Here is a 17,651-nt window from a genome sequence, read left to right on the forward strand (position 1 = left end):
TTCCCAGAATGCCGATTTTAGGGTTAGGAAATGAGGGTGATTTTGAATTATTTAAACAAGACTTTGACATCAATTTCCTACAGAGCAACCTTTGTATTCAGTGAATTTGCAGCTCATCTTTTCGTCTTCGTGTCCTAACATCATAACCTCAAACTCCTGTCCTTCTCTTAAAATCTCTCTTTCCCACCTATTCTGATACATCTCCAAGACTCCTTTTATCACCATAACCTACTTTTTTGTCTCAATGGGTTCTAAATTTTATCTCAAGCAAGAAATACTTGTTGAGATTTTGATTCGAGCAACGTTAGAAACGCTAGATACATTCAAAGTGACTAGCAAGGAGTCTAGCGAGTTAGCTGGTGAATCGTGGTTCATTGAAAAGTACGCTCAAAAAACAAAAAATATCATAGGATATATTGTTCAAACACTTGAACGCTTTACTTGTTCTTACAACTTTGTATCCATCAACCCGTCATTGGAGGTTCCAGGTATTTCTATGGAGTGTTTTCGAGATGGCATGAAGATATTGGCATCCTCTAAACAAGGAATTTTATGCTGCCGAAAGTATGCAGATAGTTCCTATCATTATTATGTTTGTAAGCCGAGCACCGGGCAAAGTGTTGAGTTGCCGAGCCCGAGGGGACGAGACACGTTCGAATACATTGCTTTGCAAATTCTTAAATCCAATCCCTTTGAGTATCAAATTATTAGATTTTCATATGCTCGTTTCTCGTGAGTTTAATTAATTTATTCTTTAGAATATTATTACACTATATATTAACGTACACAATTTATTATAAATGTTTCCTAAGATATAATTCTAATGCATGATTTGATAATTTTATCATTTTTAGGCCACCAAGAAACACAACTTTCATATGCCAGATTTTCCATTCAAAATTTTGGACATGGAGACAATTGGAAGACCTCGTAATGGAACAAGACACTATTTTTTCCAATCAACCTACTGTTTGTATAAGTGGCATAGTCTATTTGCTGACAAATCACAACACAATTTTGGCTTTCGACTCCACAACCGAAACTCACACAGAGTTTCCAAGTCCAATAGCGGCGATCGAAGATGACAAAAACTACAGCAAAGAGCGAATCGTTGAGTACAAGGGAAAGCTAGGGTTTACCTGTGAGTACAAATTTGATGAAGTATGGCTTTGGGGGGTAGAAGACAACAGAAATTACAGGTGGGAGATAAAAAGGGTAGTGAGAATCGATAAGGAGAATAATAGGTTAATAGGGTGTAGTCTTGCAGACATGGCGCTGATGATTGGGTATAGTTATCAAGTGAGCGGTTCCCATTACTATAAGGATATTTTTCCGTTCAGGTCGGATTGGGAGCCGGTGGATCTGGAGGATGGATGCATGCTTAGTGGGTTGGAAGAATTGATTACTGCTAGTTAGCTTCTGATCGAGACTGATCTCATCTCATCTGATGATGATTAATATGTTTTAATTTTCTGCAATTTCATTTTTATGTATTGTGTGCCATTAATTTGCATCAACATGAAGCTCATTTACTGCATTATATTGAAACAAGTTTCACATACATGAGAAAACAGTTTTCCATCTCTTTTCAAAAGTTAAAACCAAATTCTACTCAATGGACAAAAAATCATCTTTTCTATGCACGTTCTGTATTATTCATACGAGATAACTACGAAATGATAATTAGAGATAATTTAACTTTTAGTTTTACTGTTGTTGTGACATTATTATCACAATTAGTCTTCCATAATTCCTAATAATAATTAAAGATATGAGGTTGGACAAAAATGTTTTTCAACATAATAATAATAATAATAATAATAATAATAATAATAATAATAATAATAATAATAATTAGAGTTAATTCTTCTTTACCCACTAATTATCTAGGGATGATAATATGGCCGGAGTCTCTCTTAAACCCCACCCTGGTCCAATCCCCGTCCCTGTCAAGAATACGAAATCTTTCCGCATTTCTATCCCCGTGTGAAAATTTTGGAGACGGTGAATCTCCTTCTTAGGTCAAGCTTTAGTAAACTATTTTTTTTTTAATAATAGTCACACTAATATAATTCTCAATATTTAAGTAATTTTTTTATTATTAAACTTTTAGTCTTAAAATAGTTCAATAATATAATATTCATCAATTTTAAATAACATTCAAAATATCAAATATAATATTCAAATAATTTTCATGCAAATAAGAACATAAATAAACAATTAAAATATATAATGAATCCACAAGTCTGAATTCACACTAACCACTAGACCACTAGACCACATACAAGCACTAGTACATGATTAAGAATATAAAGATGACTTTAAACTACACCTTAATATAGGTGTAGTGAAAAGTAAGGGAAAAAATGATGGCAATATCGTAAATAAATACATTAAAATCCACTACACCTATGAATAAAAGGTTTAGAGGATTCTAAAATATAAAAATACGTGACAACTTTTCGCGGCACCCGTTACAAGTGGGTGCCACGGAAAGCTATATATTATTTTAATATAAAACTTTACAATGCACCCACAGGTGTCGCGGAAAGTTATATATTAAAATGATATATATCCTTCCACGGCACCCACCCCTGAGGGTGCAGCGGATAACCAACAAAATAACTCCCCCAAGAACGCGATTTCCCCCAAATCCACTGCAACAAATTAAAATGTCCTCAGATTAAGATAACTATGTGTAAATGAGTTCAAAAAATTTATTGCTAATTTTATTGTTATTGGGCACTATTTATTTCGAATTTAGAAAAAAATTTGTGAAAAAAAATTATTTGTGTGCCAAACAATTTAAAATAATATTGTTTCTAAGTATACGGAATAAATAGTATTAATTAACAAAATGATTATTTATATAAATTTTGAAGGAGATATAGTAGTTACGTTGAATGTAAAATTTTACATTAAAAATTATATTGATGATGAGTTAGGTATATAATTCGATGAGTTAGCTAGGCATTTTGATGAAGTAGATTGATTTGGATGAGTTAGACACATATTCTTTGATTATATATAAACTAGGTTTTTTGATGAATTAAGTGTTGAATACGATATAGGTAATTTGATTTCAAATTACCTAATATCGTTTCTAAATGCATCCATAATCGAATATCCATATTTGAAAACTTCACAGTACTATCAATTTGGCAGATATGGATCAGAGTTGGATGTAGGTATGAGAATCACACTACGGTCAAATATATACAAGGGGTTCAAGAGTTTATACAATATGTGAAGAAAATAAAGGCAACAAGGCGGAAGATTTTATAACGTGTCCGTGTTGCGACTGTAAAAGTTTTAGAAGATATCGTAATTCTGAGGTAGTGAAGCTCCATTTGATACGTCGTGGCTTTAAGGAAGGGTACAATAAATGAAGATAGATGGTGAAAGCTTACCTCCTAGTATAAATGTTAGTAAGAAAAAAATCAAAACTACCAAAATTGAATTAATTCATTAATCAACTATTAATGGATCAGATTAATTCAGTATCGATAACTCCTTATCGATTTAATTCTCTTAAATTAAAGCTCTCCGCATTACCACGAACCATTAAGGAGTGACTTTCTAGGTTCATAGTTAAACTAGCAACGGACAATATATATCTAATAGCTCATCACTAAATAGCTCATAAGTAATGTGGGACAGCTAGCAATTAACACATATCTACTTTCTAATTGCAATTATAGACATACAAGCACCAAAAGAGTTAAGTCGAAATCCAATTCCCTAAAGGTTCTAGCCACTCATATAAAGTTTATTTTTTCAATATGTAAACCTTATTTTCTTCCCCTTTCTTCACAAATCCTGCAGGTTGCTCAACATATATCTCTTCTTTAAGAAAACTGAAACAACTTCGTGGATCTTGAATGCAATACTTTAGGGATTATTTAACGTTTTTTCTAGATTTTAGTCCAGATTAGATAAACTAAAAGCCAAACGAGAAATAAAAACGCAAGTAAAGAAAGAGAACCCGGACACAGGAATTGATCACGCAGTTCGGAGCTATCACTCCTACATCTGCGGGGCTACTCAGCTTTTGCCCAATCCACTAGATGCACCAAGGTTTACACAAGTTGGAATACAACCCAAACGTACAAAGGTTCACTACCAACACACAACCTTCAACATCTACTTTTGAATTGACAAAACTGCAAGCCAAGAAATCTTCAATTCTTCATCTTGACTCAGTAACAGCGACAGCTTCAAAGACAGTGATAAAACTTCATTAAATCTTCAAATGATCTTCTTAATATTCACGTGTGAGAGCTCTCAACTTGTATCATGTGTAGAGATGATAATTAGAGCTTCAAGTGCCTTCCTTTATATAGTGTAGCATCCTTTAACAACCTTCACAATTTTAGATATGAAAATCTCCTTGAATAAAAGAGATCCACAACCCTTAAAATTCTGTTAGCCACACAATTTGAATTTGTGGACTAATTCCTTGCAGTCTGAGACAGCAACCGCTGGCACAGCTTCACTTTCAGCACTGGTGGACACACTGACTTACGGTCCAAAAAGCTAATAAAACCTAGATATAGGCTAAGTGTATTTTTGACAAATAATGTAGCCAATAACATAAGGACCGTGTATCATTTGTACACTTACAATCTCCCCCTTTGGCAATTATTTGACAAAAATCACCTTCAAACACACTTAGGCATTTTTACGAAAGATAAGCATAAAATATTTTATTTAGCATGCCATAAGTTAGTTTGGTAACAAGTAAGACCAAGAGGATAACTACAAAGAAAGATTAGAGAAAATACCCACGCACGATAGATCACGAGACGAACAAAGACACTCCACGCAAACAACGTTCTTAACCAACCATCAAAGAGAGATAAAACTCATTCATCATCATTCATTCATCACCATAAAATGCCATTGTTCAACCATTCAACCATTTCAACAAAAGCACAAAAAAAAGTCATTATCCATAGACCCGTAGCAAAAAGTGGATTGTCATGCATCAAATATTTTCTCCCCCTCAACTTATTACTCCCCCTTTTTGTCAAAGAATTGACAAAGGGCGACCACCTAATCAGAATCAAACTCATCTTCATCATCACCCGAGCCCGACACTTCTTGAGCAAGACTATGGTCTTGAGCAGCTTGACGTGAGACTTGTAGTAGCTCCAATCGGGTGAGTTCGCGCATGTCAGCAAGATGAGACTTCTCAAGATCAGCAGCAGCAGTTTGGAGAGAGACAATAGCATTCTTAATGTACATAAGCGTGGATTGGGAAGCCTGAACACGAGCTTGAAGCATAGGTATAGCAGCTGTGTCAAGCGCTGAAGTAGCCCGAGATTGAGGAACAGAGGATGAGCCAGAGTGCGTAGCAGCACGGACTGGACTGAGTAGTGGAACAGGAACTGTTCCAAGCTGTGGACGATCATCATGGTGATCTTTCAAGCAAAGCCTGGAATCAACAGTGTACTGGCTTGGAATTTCCAACAATGGCTCATTCTTGTATGGAGTAAACCCTTGAGCCTTGAGTATCCCAAAGATCAAATTTGGAAAGGGAAGATGAATTTTGGACTCCTTCTTCTTAAGAACAAACTCCATGATGTGACCGTAGATAATGTCACCAAGATCAAACTTGACCATGTGACGAACTTTGTAGAGCAAGAGAGCCATCTTTGTCGAAATCGAGCTCTTGGACATTGTAGGCAGCCAATTGCTCATGGCTAGACGAAACAGAACAGAGTATACGGCAGTCAGCTGTTGAGAAGACAAATTCCCTTTAGGCCAGGTGGTGAGCTTGTTGTGTGTCAAGGCAGCAGCTAGAGTGTCTAAGCCTGGATTACACCTGTCAGCTAGAGCAGCCCGATTGTAGAACTTGTTGATGATTTCTGGACTGAAATCATACCATTTGCCACGAACATATGCCTTGTGAAACAAAGTAGACGCTGGAGATGTGGAATCAGCAGACAGATTGGAGTAGAACTCAGCAGTCAACCACTCAGAACAAGGACCCACATTCTGAACCGTTTGAAGCAAATCTTGATCTTTCAACAACGGAATGATATTGCAGTGGCGCATAAGATCATCGACATCAATCTCCTTCTGAAGCAACACACCACGAGAGCTATGAGTAGTCCACTCTCTAATCAAGGATGAATCACGCAAGATTGGCTTGAACTTCTCAATCTTGATGCTTGCGGGTGGTGAGGCAGGGTCGATGATAGGGCTAATAGAGGCAGCAGCATCAGCAGATCCAAAGGCAGATTTAGACCGAGTCATTCTTGAAGTAGGAGTGGTCATAGACTTTTTTCCTTTGCGCTTTTCTCCAATAATGATCACATCACTTGTATCATCTAGTTTCCTTTTCCCAGAAACTTTCTTTTTGGCTTTTTGAGTGGATTTTTCAATAGGAACCTGTATAAGAGGCACCGACACAGGCAAAGCAGAGCAAGGTACAGGCAATTTTGATATTAATTCAGATAATAATTCGGTAGTGTTGGCAGACAAAGGAACTGAACCAGATGAAGCTGGAACAGTGACAGACTCAGACACAGGCAAGGGACATGTAGCAACAGTGACCGAAACATTATCAAATTTTGAGACAGGAAATGCAGCAGGCAAGTCAACATATAATGCAATATCACGTATATTAAACGTAGAAGCATCAGGAATTGTGACTTGCTCGGGCCTAGACCTTCCTAAAACAGAGTCAGAAGCAGAGCCAGAAACAGAGCATGCTGGAACAGAGACAGAAACAGAGCCAGTAGCCACTACCGAATCAGCAGATAACACAGATTCATGTAAAACAGATGGTAAAGCAGCAGGTATATGCACTATATCAGAGTTAACAGCAGAAGGCACATTTAAAGGGCATATAGAAGCAGCCACAGATGTAACACACGAAGAGCTAGGCATAACAGAACAAAATACAGCACAAGGTAACGAAGAAACTAAAGATTGCGAAACTGAAACAGGCAACGAGACAGTGCCAGAACTAGAGGAAACAGAGAAAGATACCACATTATCCATCTTTTTCGAAGCCTCCAACGCTGCCTGGAGCTCTGCCTCATTAACATCGTCATCACTTTCTTCAAGCGGCCATGGCGTAGCACCGATTCCCTGAGCCAATGTGAGGAGATTCTGGGACTCCTTCGTAGATAACTCATCCAAAAGCTCTTGATTTTGTAGAAGAGTTGCCAAGACCCGTTCTTTGCAAGAGGGTGAGAGATTTGAGGAATTTGTGAGGATAGATCGAAAGAGAGCGTTCCTTTCATCCGTAGTTTTGAAGATTAGGAACGGGTTAGTGTCAATTTGTGGATTAGAGCTTGAAGCCATGGGAGAAGAGCTTGATTTTTCGGTGTGGAGCTTTGAGGAAACCGATCGGGTAGGTCACGAAGAAGAAAGGGGAAAAGTGATGTTTTGTGTAAATGATAGACTTTTAAAGCATTGGGATGCGTGAGGGTAGATGAGATTAAATCCAACAAGATTTTGAGATCTTTTAGGATAAGTAGGTAGAAGATTTAGGATAAAAAGGAATATTATAAGGTTTAGGATTCTTGGATATTTTTCGGCCAAAAAAAAATCAACCATTATTTATCCCTGAAAAATAAAACACTAAAAAAAATATTAGTGATAAAAAAATTTATTTAAAAAAAACTGTTATATATCGATCACCCAAACTTTAATTCGAAAAAAAACAGATTCCCAAGGCTGATCGTAACATTTCAAAACGAGATTTGTCCAAAGGTTTAGTGAAAAGATCCGCCAAATTTTTCTCCGTTGTAACATAATCCAATTCAATTTCCTTGTCTTCCACCAGTTCACGAATGAAGTGATGCCTTATATCGATGTGTTTCGTTCTTGAGTGCTGCACCGGATTTTTTGATATGTTGATGGCGCTGGTGTTGTCACAGTACAAAATCATAAGATTCTGATTTAGCCCGTAGTCAGATAACATTTGTCGCATCCAAAGTAACTGTGTACAAGCACTCCCTGCAGCTATATACTCTGCTTCAGCGGTACTAAGAGAGATCGAATTTTGCTTCTTACTTAGCCAGGAGACCAAGTTTTTGCCGATAAAGAAACAACCACCTGATGTGCTTTTTCTATCGTCCACATTTCTAGCCCAGTCGGCATCGCTAAAACCTACCAAACTTAGATTAGTGTCATTTGAAAACCATATACCGTAGTTTAGCGTACCTTTCACGTATTTTAAAATACGTTTTACTGCTTTAACATGAGATTCTTTCGGATCAGCTTGATATCGCGCACATGCTCCTACACTGAACATAATATCTGGCCTGCTGGCTGTCAGATATAGCAGACTTCCTATCATACTCCGATAGAGAGTAGAGTCAACTGAAACAACATTTTCATCTTTGAAAAGTTTCGTTGATGTAGATATTGGGGTTCTAGTGTCTTTTGCAGATTCAAGTCCAAACTTTGTTAGAATGTTCTTGGCATATTTCTCTTGAGAAATAAATATGCCTTCATCAGTTTGCTTTATCTGAAGTCCTAAAAAGTAGGTCAGCTCCCCAATCATACTCATTTCAAACTCATGTTGCATGACTTTCACGAGCTCATCAGTTGCACCTGCTTCAGTAGATCCAAAGACAATATCGTCAACATATACTTGTGCAATAGTGAGATGTTTACCTGACTTTTGGATAAAGAGGGTTTTGTCTACTCCCCCTCGGTTGAAGCCGTGCTGAATCAGGTACTGTGTCAGCCTCTCATACCAGGCTCTCGGGGCCTGTTTGAGTCCGTACAACGCCCTTTGTAGCTTGTAGACATAATCCGGATGATGAGGATCTACAAATCCCTTTGGTTGAGCAACGTATATGTCTTCATTCAGATAGCCATTTAGAAAAGCTGTCTTAACGTCCATCTGATATAGTTTGATCTTTAAAGCACATGCAATAGACAGGAGAAGACGTATTGACTCTAGTCGAGCGACAGGGGCAAAAGTCTCATCGTAGTCAATCCCCTCGATTTGTGAATAGCCTTGAGCTACCAATCTTGCTTTGTTGCGTGCAATGTTGCCATCTGAGTCGGTTTTGTTCCGAAAGATCCACTTTGTACCTACAACATTCACATTATTAGGTTTAGGGACAAGTGACCATACCTTGTTTCTCTCGAATTGCTCTAGTTCTTCTTGCATTGCCTTGATCCAATGCTCATCAGTGAGAGCTTCTTTTACTGTCTTAGGCTCAATTTTCGATGTGTAACATGCATAGCCAGCGAGTTGAGAGTAATCCTTCCTAAGTGTTCTCCTGGTACGAATTCCAGCACTTGGATCTCCAATGACATTCTGAATAGGATGATTCTTTTGTGTACGAGTAGGTATGTCAACCTCATACTGATCAGTTTCAGGTTCATCTTCAGGCGTGTTTAAAGTTGATGGTTCTTGACTCGTACTAGGAGATTCTGAATTATGTGCTGTAGAAGAGTCTGAACTATTTGGTTCATCTTCCGGTGAAAATCCAGATGACTGAATTTCAACAACATCTTCGGGTTGATCATCTACCACCACATTTGTTGACTCCATTATGGTTTTTGTAACTTTGTTGTAGACCCGGTATGCTCGACTATTTGAGGAATATCCGAGAAATATTCCTTCGTCGCTTTTGGGTTCAAACTTCGCAGTTGGAGTTCTATCCTTCAAAATAAAGCACCGTGAGCCAAAAATGTGAAAATACTTTAGGTTTGGTTTCTTACCTTTCCATATCTCATATGGAGTTTGATTTGTGTCTGGTCTAAGATAAACTCTGTTGATGATATGACAGGCCGTGTTAACTGCTTCAGCCCAGAACTTTTGAGGTAACGCCTTTGCGTTTAGAAGCACTCTAGCCATTTCTTGAATGGTACGATTCTTCCTTTCAACGACTCCATTTTGTTGAGGCGTCTTAGGGGCTGAGTATTCATGCGTGATACCGGAATTGTTGCAAAACTCGTCGAACAGATTATTGTCAAACTCACGTCCATGATCGCTTCGTATCCGGATGATTGGCTCTTTTTTCATCTTCTGAAGCTTCAGACTTAAGGCTTTGAATGCTTCGAGAGTTTCAGACTTTTCCCTGAGAAAGTTCACCCAAGAAAAACGCGAATAATCGTCAACACAAACTAAAATATACTTTTTACCTCCGATGCTTTCGGTTTGTGTCGGTCCGATGAGATCCATATGTATCAGCTCCAAGCAATGCTTTGTATTGATTACTTTTTGAGGAGAGTGGGATGATCTGGTTTGCTTTCCGGCTTGACATGCACCGCACACCCCTGCTGAATCAAACTTTACCTTGGGTTGACCGAGAACACCTTGAGTCTTTACAAGATGATCCAAAGACCTATAGTTTAGATGACCCAACTTTTGATGCCACAATTCTGATTCATTTATACTTGTCCTGCAACAAAGAGTATCGTTAGTTAGTATATAGCAGTTGTCTGAAGAACGCTTACCTTCCATAACACATTGTTGTTGATCGTTCAGGACACTGCATAGATCTTTCGTGAAGGACACATTCCAGTTTTGATCACAAAGTTGGCTGATACTTATGAGATTTGCGTGCAACCCATTAACCAGAAGCACACGTTTCAATTTTGGTAAACCAGTTACATTTAGCGTGCCAACTCCTTTGATTTTACCCTTTACTCCATCGCCAAAGGTAACTTCTCCTTGACTTTCCTTAACATCTGTCAGGTAGTTTGAGTTTCCTGTCATATGACGAGAACAGCCGCTGTCGAAGTACCATCTTCCTTCTCGTCCTGAACTTTTAGTGTGAAACGAAACGTGACAAACAAAGTCAGCTTTCTTGACCCAGATTTGTTTGGTAAAGGGAGTAATAAACTTGTTGGAGTATTTTGTCGTGTTATGAACTGGTTCAGAAATTCTCACAAACACAGTATCTTTGTTCTTCCCACCGGAGAAACCAAGCCCAAATTTTGTAGACGTTTGTCTTCCTGAATCAAGTATTTCATCAAGGGTAGATGTGGTGTCCATCATCTTGATACGTCGTTTGAGCGTGTCCAGCTCCTGTTGTAGCTTTTCCTCACGTTCAAGACTAGCCTTCAGAAGGATATCTTTTTCAGAAGCTTGGTTTTTGTACACCATCTTAGCATCTTCTAATACAACAATTTTACTAGACAAAGAATGATGCACTTTAAATAAAGCCTCCCATCTGGAGTACAACTTTTTGTATTCTAATTCATACGACACAGGAGATAACTCTCGATCTTCAGCAGAATTATATTCTCCATTGTCTGAACCAGTGAGTTCTTCTGTGTCAGGATCAACGTCAGCTATTGCAGTAAAGGCTACAAAATTTCCAGAAAATTCGTCAGTGTCTGAATCAGCAGCTTCTGATTCAGGTTCATCATCGCTCCAGGTTAGGGCCGTCATGGACTTCTTTCTTCGTAAGAATGTTGGACACTCGGCCTGAACATGTCCAAATCCTTCGCATTCATAGCATCGGATGCCCTTGTTTACTTTGTCTTTAGATTTACCAGAACGTGAGCCAGATGATTTAGATGTTGATCCTCCAGATTTTGACACACCTTTTGAGCTATTCAAGTTGATTCCTTTCTGATTTTGCACCCTATTATTTTGCGTGTAATTCTTTTGCTTGACCTGTTTCAAAATTTTAGAGAAATGTTTAGATAATAAACCAACAGGATCATCAGAAAGCTCATCTGTATCAGGCAAGTCGAAGTCTTGTCCTTTAGCGTTGAAAGCAACGGATTTCTCCTTCTTTGAATGATCGGTCAGAATCTTCATTTCGTAGGTCTTAAGACTTCCCATCAACGCTGCAAGAGTTTTTTCTTCCCAACCTGCATTTTCCTGGATAGCGGTTACCTTCATTCGAAAACGCTGTGGTAGAGATCGCAAGACTTTCTTGACCAATTTTTGTTGGGGAAATGGTTCGCCTAACACAGCAGCTCGATTTGCCAATTCTTGAACACGTTCGTTGAAGCTCGTAATATTTTCGTTTTCATTCATCCTTAGATTTTCAAAGTCTGAATGAACCAGCTGTAACTTAGATTGTCTTACTGAGTCAGTACCTTCATAGGTAGTTTCCAATATGTCCCACGCTTCTTTTGCAGATTCACAACCTGCAACTAAAGTAAACTGACTTTCATGCATTAGCGAATAAATAGTATCTAAAGCTTTATGATTATAACCCGCAGAGGTCCTTTCAGCTGCATCCCATTCAATTTCTGGTTTAAGCACTTTGGGATCATTTTCTGTTGCACCCTCCTTTTTGGGGTGTTCCCAACCAATTAGGACAGCTGTCCAAATGCGATCACCTAAAGCTTTTAGATGCATTCTTGTCCGAGCCTTCCAGTATGGGTAGTTGTCACCTGTTAATTCGGGAGGAGTTTTCATCCTGTCCATCCTGACACACTCAACACACGGTGAGACAGAACAAGAGACAGCGAGAACCAAAAAAAAAACAACGAACAGACAACAAAGAATTGAGTTCAAGAAACACGAGATTACCAGATCGGTAGACTAATAGATTAAGTCCCCTTGCTCTGATACCAATTGAAACAACTTCGTGGATCTTGAATGCAATACTTTAGGGATTATTTAACGTTTTTTCTAGATTTTAGTCCAGATTAGATAAACTAAAAGCCAAACGAGAAATAAAAATGCAAGTAAAGAAAGAGAACCCGGACACAGGAATTGATCACGCAGTTCGGAGCTATCACTCCTACATCTGCGGGGCTACTCAGCTTTTGCCCAATCCACTAGATACACCAAGGTTTACACAAGTTGGAATACAACCCAAACGTACAAAGGTTCACTACCAACACACAACCTTCAACATCTACTTTTGAATTGACAAAACTGCAAGCCAAGAAATCTTCAATTCTTCATCTTNAGGTAACTTCTCCTTGACTTTCCTTAACATCTGTCAGGTAGTTTGAGTTTCCTGTCATATGACGAGAACAGCCGCTGTCGAAGTACCATCTTCCTTCTCGTCCTGAACTTTTAGTGTGAAACGAAACGTGACAAACAAAGTCAGCTTTCTTGACCCAGATTTGTTTGGTAAAGGGAGTAATAAACTTGTTGGAGTATTTTGTCGTGTTATGAACTGGTTCAGAAATTCTCACAAACACAGTATCTTTGTTCTTCCCACCGGAGAAACCAAGCCCAAATTTTGTAGACGTTTGTCTTCCTGAATCAAGTATTTCATCAAGGGTAGATGTGGTGTCCATCATCTTGATACGTCGTTTGAGCGTGTCCAGCTCCTGTTGTAGCTTTTCCTCACGTTCAAGACTAGCCTTCAGAAGGATATCTTTTTCAGAAGCTTGGTTTTTGTACACCATCTTAGCATCTTCTAATACAACAATTTTACTAGACAAAGAATGATGCACTTTAAATAAAGCCTCCCATCTGGAGTACAACTTTTTGTATTCTAATTCATACGACACAGGAGATAACTCTCGATCTTCAGCAGAATTATATTCTCCATTGTCTGAACCAGTGAGTTCTTCTGTGTCAGGATCAACGTCAGCTATTGCAGTAAAGGCTACAAAATTTCCAGAAAATTCGTCAGTGTCTGAATCAGCAGCTTCTGATTCAGGTTCATCATCGCTCCAGGTTAGGGCCGTCATGGACTTCTTTCTTCGTAAGAATGTTGGACACTCGGCCTGAACATGTCCAAATCCTTCGCATTCATAGCATCGGATGCCCTTGTTTACTTTGTCTTTAGATTTACCAGAACGTGAGCCAGATGATTTAGATGTTGATCCTCCAGATTTTGACACACCTTTTGAGCTATTCAAGTTGATTCCTTTCTGATTTTGCACCCTATTATTTTGCGTGTAATTCTTTTGCTTGACCTGTTTCAAAATTTTAGAGAAATGTTTAGATAATAAACCAACAGGATCATCAGAAAGCTCATCTGTATCAGGCAAGTCGAAGTCTTGTCCTTTAGCGTTGAAAGCAACGGATTTCTCCTTCTTTGAATGATCGGTCAGAATCTTCATTTCGTAGGTCTTAAGACTTCCCATCAACGCTGCAAGAGTTTTTTCTTCCCAACCTGCATTTTCCTGGATAGCGGTTACCTTCATTCGAAAACGCTGTGGTAGAGATCGCAAGACTTTCTTGACCAATTTTTGTTGGGGAAATGGTTCGCCTAACACAGCAGCTCGATTTGCCAATTCTTGAACACGTTCGTTGAAGCTCGTAATATTTTCGTTTTCATTCATCCTTAGATTTTCAAAGTCTGAATGAACCAGCTGTAACTTAGATTGTCTTACTGAGTCAGTACCTTCATAGGTAGTTTCCAATATGTCCCACGCTTCTTTTGCAGATTCACAACCTGCAACTAAAGTAAACTGACTTTCATGCATTAGCGAATAAATAGTATCTAAAGCTTTATGATTATAACCCGCAGAGGTCCTTTCAGCTGCATCCCATTCAATTTCTGGTTTAAGCACTTTGGGATCATTTTCTGTTGCACCCTCCTTTTTGGGGTGTTCCCAACCAATTAGGACAGCTGTCCAAATGCGATCACCTAAAGCTTTTAGATGCATTCTTGTCCGAGCCTTCCAGTATGGGTAGTTGTCACCTGTTAATTCGGGAGGAGTTTTCATCCTGTCCATCCTGACACACTCAACACACGGTGAGACAGAACAAGAGACAGCGAGAACCAAAAAAAAAACAACGAACAGACAACAAAGAATTGAGTTCAAGAAACACGAGATTACCAGATCGGTAGACTAATAGATTAAGTCCCCTTGCTCTGATACCAATTGAAACAACTTCGTGGATCTTGAATGCAATACTTTAGGGATTATTTAACGTTTTTTCTAGATTTTAGTCCAGATTAGATAAACTAAAAGCCAAACGAGAAATAAAAATGCAAGTAAAGAAAGAGAACCCGGACACAGGAATTGATCACGCAGTTCGGAGCTATCACTCCTACATCTGCGGGGCTACTCAGCTTTTGCCCAATCCACTAGATACACCAAGGTTTACACAAGTTGGAATACAACCCAAACGTACAAAGGTTCACTACCAACACACAACCTTCAACATCTACTTTTGAATTGACAAAACTGCAAGCCAAGAATTCTTCAATTCTTCATCTCAGCTCAGCATCAACGACAGCATCAAAGACAGTGATAAAACTTCATTAAATCTTCAAATGATCTTCTTAATATTCACGTGTGAAAGCTCTCAACTTGTATTCTGTAGAAAGGTGAAGGTTAGAGCTTCAAGTGCCTTCCTTTATATAGTGTAGCATCCTTTAACAACCTTCACAATTTTAGATCTGAAAATCTCCTTGAATAAAAGAGATCCACAACCCTTAAAATTCTGTTAGCCACACAATTTGAATTTGTGGACTAATTCCTTGCAGTCTGAGACAGCAACCGCTGGCACAACTTCACTTTCAGCACTGGTGGACACACTGACTTACGGTCCAAAAAGCTAATAAAACCTAGATATAGGCTAAGTGTATTTTTGACAAATAATGTAGCCAATAACATAAGGACCGTGTATCATTTGTACACTTACAAAAACCATTCAAAAAAGTAGACTTAACATCCATTTGATGCAATTTCCAATTTTAATTTTAATTTGTTACTTTTCGCAACCCTAGATCCCAGAAGAAAAGATCTCGGAAAGTCAAGGCATATTTATTTTAAAAATAAATTGTGTCCCTTTTGTTTAAAAACTATTGCGGTTTCTTATGCATTTATTTATAATTTTGCCACCACACTTTTTTTAAACTATACACTATTCTTTTTTCTTTTTTTTAAATGGTAGCAAAAATTTCAAGATCATCTCACACCCTTAGAGCACTTAAGACATTCTCATGACTTATAAGTGGCTAAGATGCATTTTATCAGACACTTGGTATCCTAAACATCGCATACTCCCCTTTACTCAAAGGTAAAGCATGGTTGATCAACCTCTTAACTCTATGTTAGGTTTTCACTTTCTAGTCATAACTCAATTATGTTGATCAATACATATCATCCAAATCAAGTATCATCTCTCCTACTCAACCAATACAAGATCACAACTCCAAAATCCTAACCTACATCTCTATCTCCTTCCTAAAATATATACTCTCACACATATTGAAAATATAAATGACAAGAGATTCTAGAATTAATACCTTCAGTGGTCCTCTGAGTATTAGGATTTTACCAGTTGTGGTCATCCGAGTTTAAAATGACCTCCAATGGTCCTCCAAGTTTTAAAAAATAACCACCATTTATCCTAATTCTGAAAATAACCCAAGTTTAAAATGACCATGAGACGTCCTAAAAGGATCACGGATGGTTATTTTTTAAAACTTAGCTTGGATGACCATTATATTGGTGGTCATTTTTAACTCGGAGGACCACAACTAGTAAAATCCTAATACTCGGAGGACCATTGGATGTATTAACTCATAGATTCAATATTAAAAACACAATCCATAGTGCACTACCACAAGATAATAGATCAAAATAGTCAAAGCAACAAGTAAAATTGCAAGAAATGAAATAAGGATGAACTTATCTATATTGAGATGAAATTAGAAATGGAGATCTTCAATCCTTGATCCAAAGTAACACTTGAAATTGAATTTAAGTAATGATTGAAAATGAAAACTTTATGTAACAAAAAATTATATCTAAAAGTGCTAGAAATTTAAAAGGTGAAAAACTCTCTAAAAGTAGTATAAATAGGTTTCTTAAGGAAGTAAAAATCTCCCTTTGTAAGTGTACAAATGATACACATTTGGACCACCTTTAATTGGCTTAATTATTAGTCAAAAACCTTATTTTAAGTTTAATAGGTTTTTATATTCAGTCAACTGTATCAGTAGTAGATCAGTCATTTGTTTGCTTTGGATCTATGTTTTGCCTGCTCTGGATCAGTGCCAGTATTTGATTAATTCAAATTAAAACAAGTCACCTTGATCCACGATTTATGGGGTTGATCTACACTATTGGTTGGAGCTTAAATTGAGGAAATAACAACTGCTGAAGTTGTGGTTTAATTGGTTGAATCATTGGCTATATAAAGAGCTCCAAAACTTGGGTTTCATAACACACTAAACTACATCTATACTCCAGAGTTACGTGAGAACTATATTCATATTTATTCTATTATTTTGAGTGGTATTATCAGCGTGGAAGTGTGCTTAAGGGTTCGTCATTGTTGGTGATCTTTGATGAATCGCACAGTGTCAGCTTGAAGATGATGAAGGCTTAGCTAGGAGTACTTTTTGTAACCATTAGTGTAGGATGGTTGTTGTGTGACTCCTTGTAACCCTTTATGATCATCTAGTGGATTGGGCTGACGTGAAATGCCCCGCAGACGTATGAGTGGAGCTCAGAACTGCGTAAACAATTTCTGTGTCTGGTTTTATTTTTATTGCTTTATTGTTTTATGTTTTATTTATCTGTTTCTAAGTGATTAATGTTTTCAGATAAATAATTCTCATTAAAATAAAGTAGGAACCTTAAGCTTATATTGTACATTCAAGATCCACAATACAATTTCAATTGGTATCAGAGCCCTGGGACTTATGTTATTAGTCTAGCCGATCTGGCTGCAAAATTGTGTTTCTTGAACTTACAAGTTCACTATGCTTTATTGTTTGTTTTATATTCTATCGTTATTATCTCATTGTGTGTTAAGTACTCCAGAATGGACAGGCATA

The 17,651-nt window shown here is 37.8% G+C and overlaps 1 protein-coding gene across 1 annotated transcript; it reads left to right on the forward strand.

The window, feature by feature from the left end:
- Nucleotides 1-244: 244 nt before the first annotated feature.
- LOC116020260 lies at nt 245-1,416 on the forward strand. The gene is made up of 2 exons (XM_031260745.1): nt 245-564; nt 855-1,416. The coding sequence occupies exons 1-2, from the start codon at nt 245-247 to the stop codon at nt 1,414-1,416; spliced, it is 882 nt and encodes a 293-aa protein (XP_031116605.1).
- Nucleotides 1,417-17,651: the final 16,235 nt, after the last annotated feature.

The sequence above is a fragment of the Ipomoea triloba genome, chromosome 5 (genome assembly GCF_003576645.1).
Source record: "Ipomoea triloba cultivar NCNSP0323 chromosome 5, ASM357664v1".
NCBI lineage: Eukaryota > Viridiplantae > Streptophyta > Magnoliopsida > Solanales > Convolvulaceae > Ipomoea > Ipomoea triloba.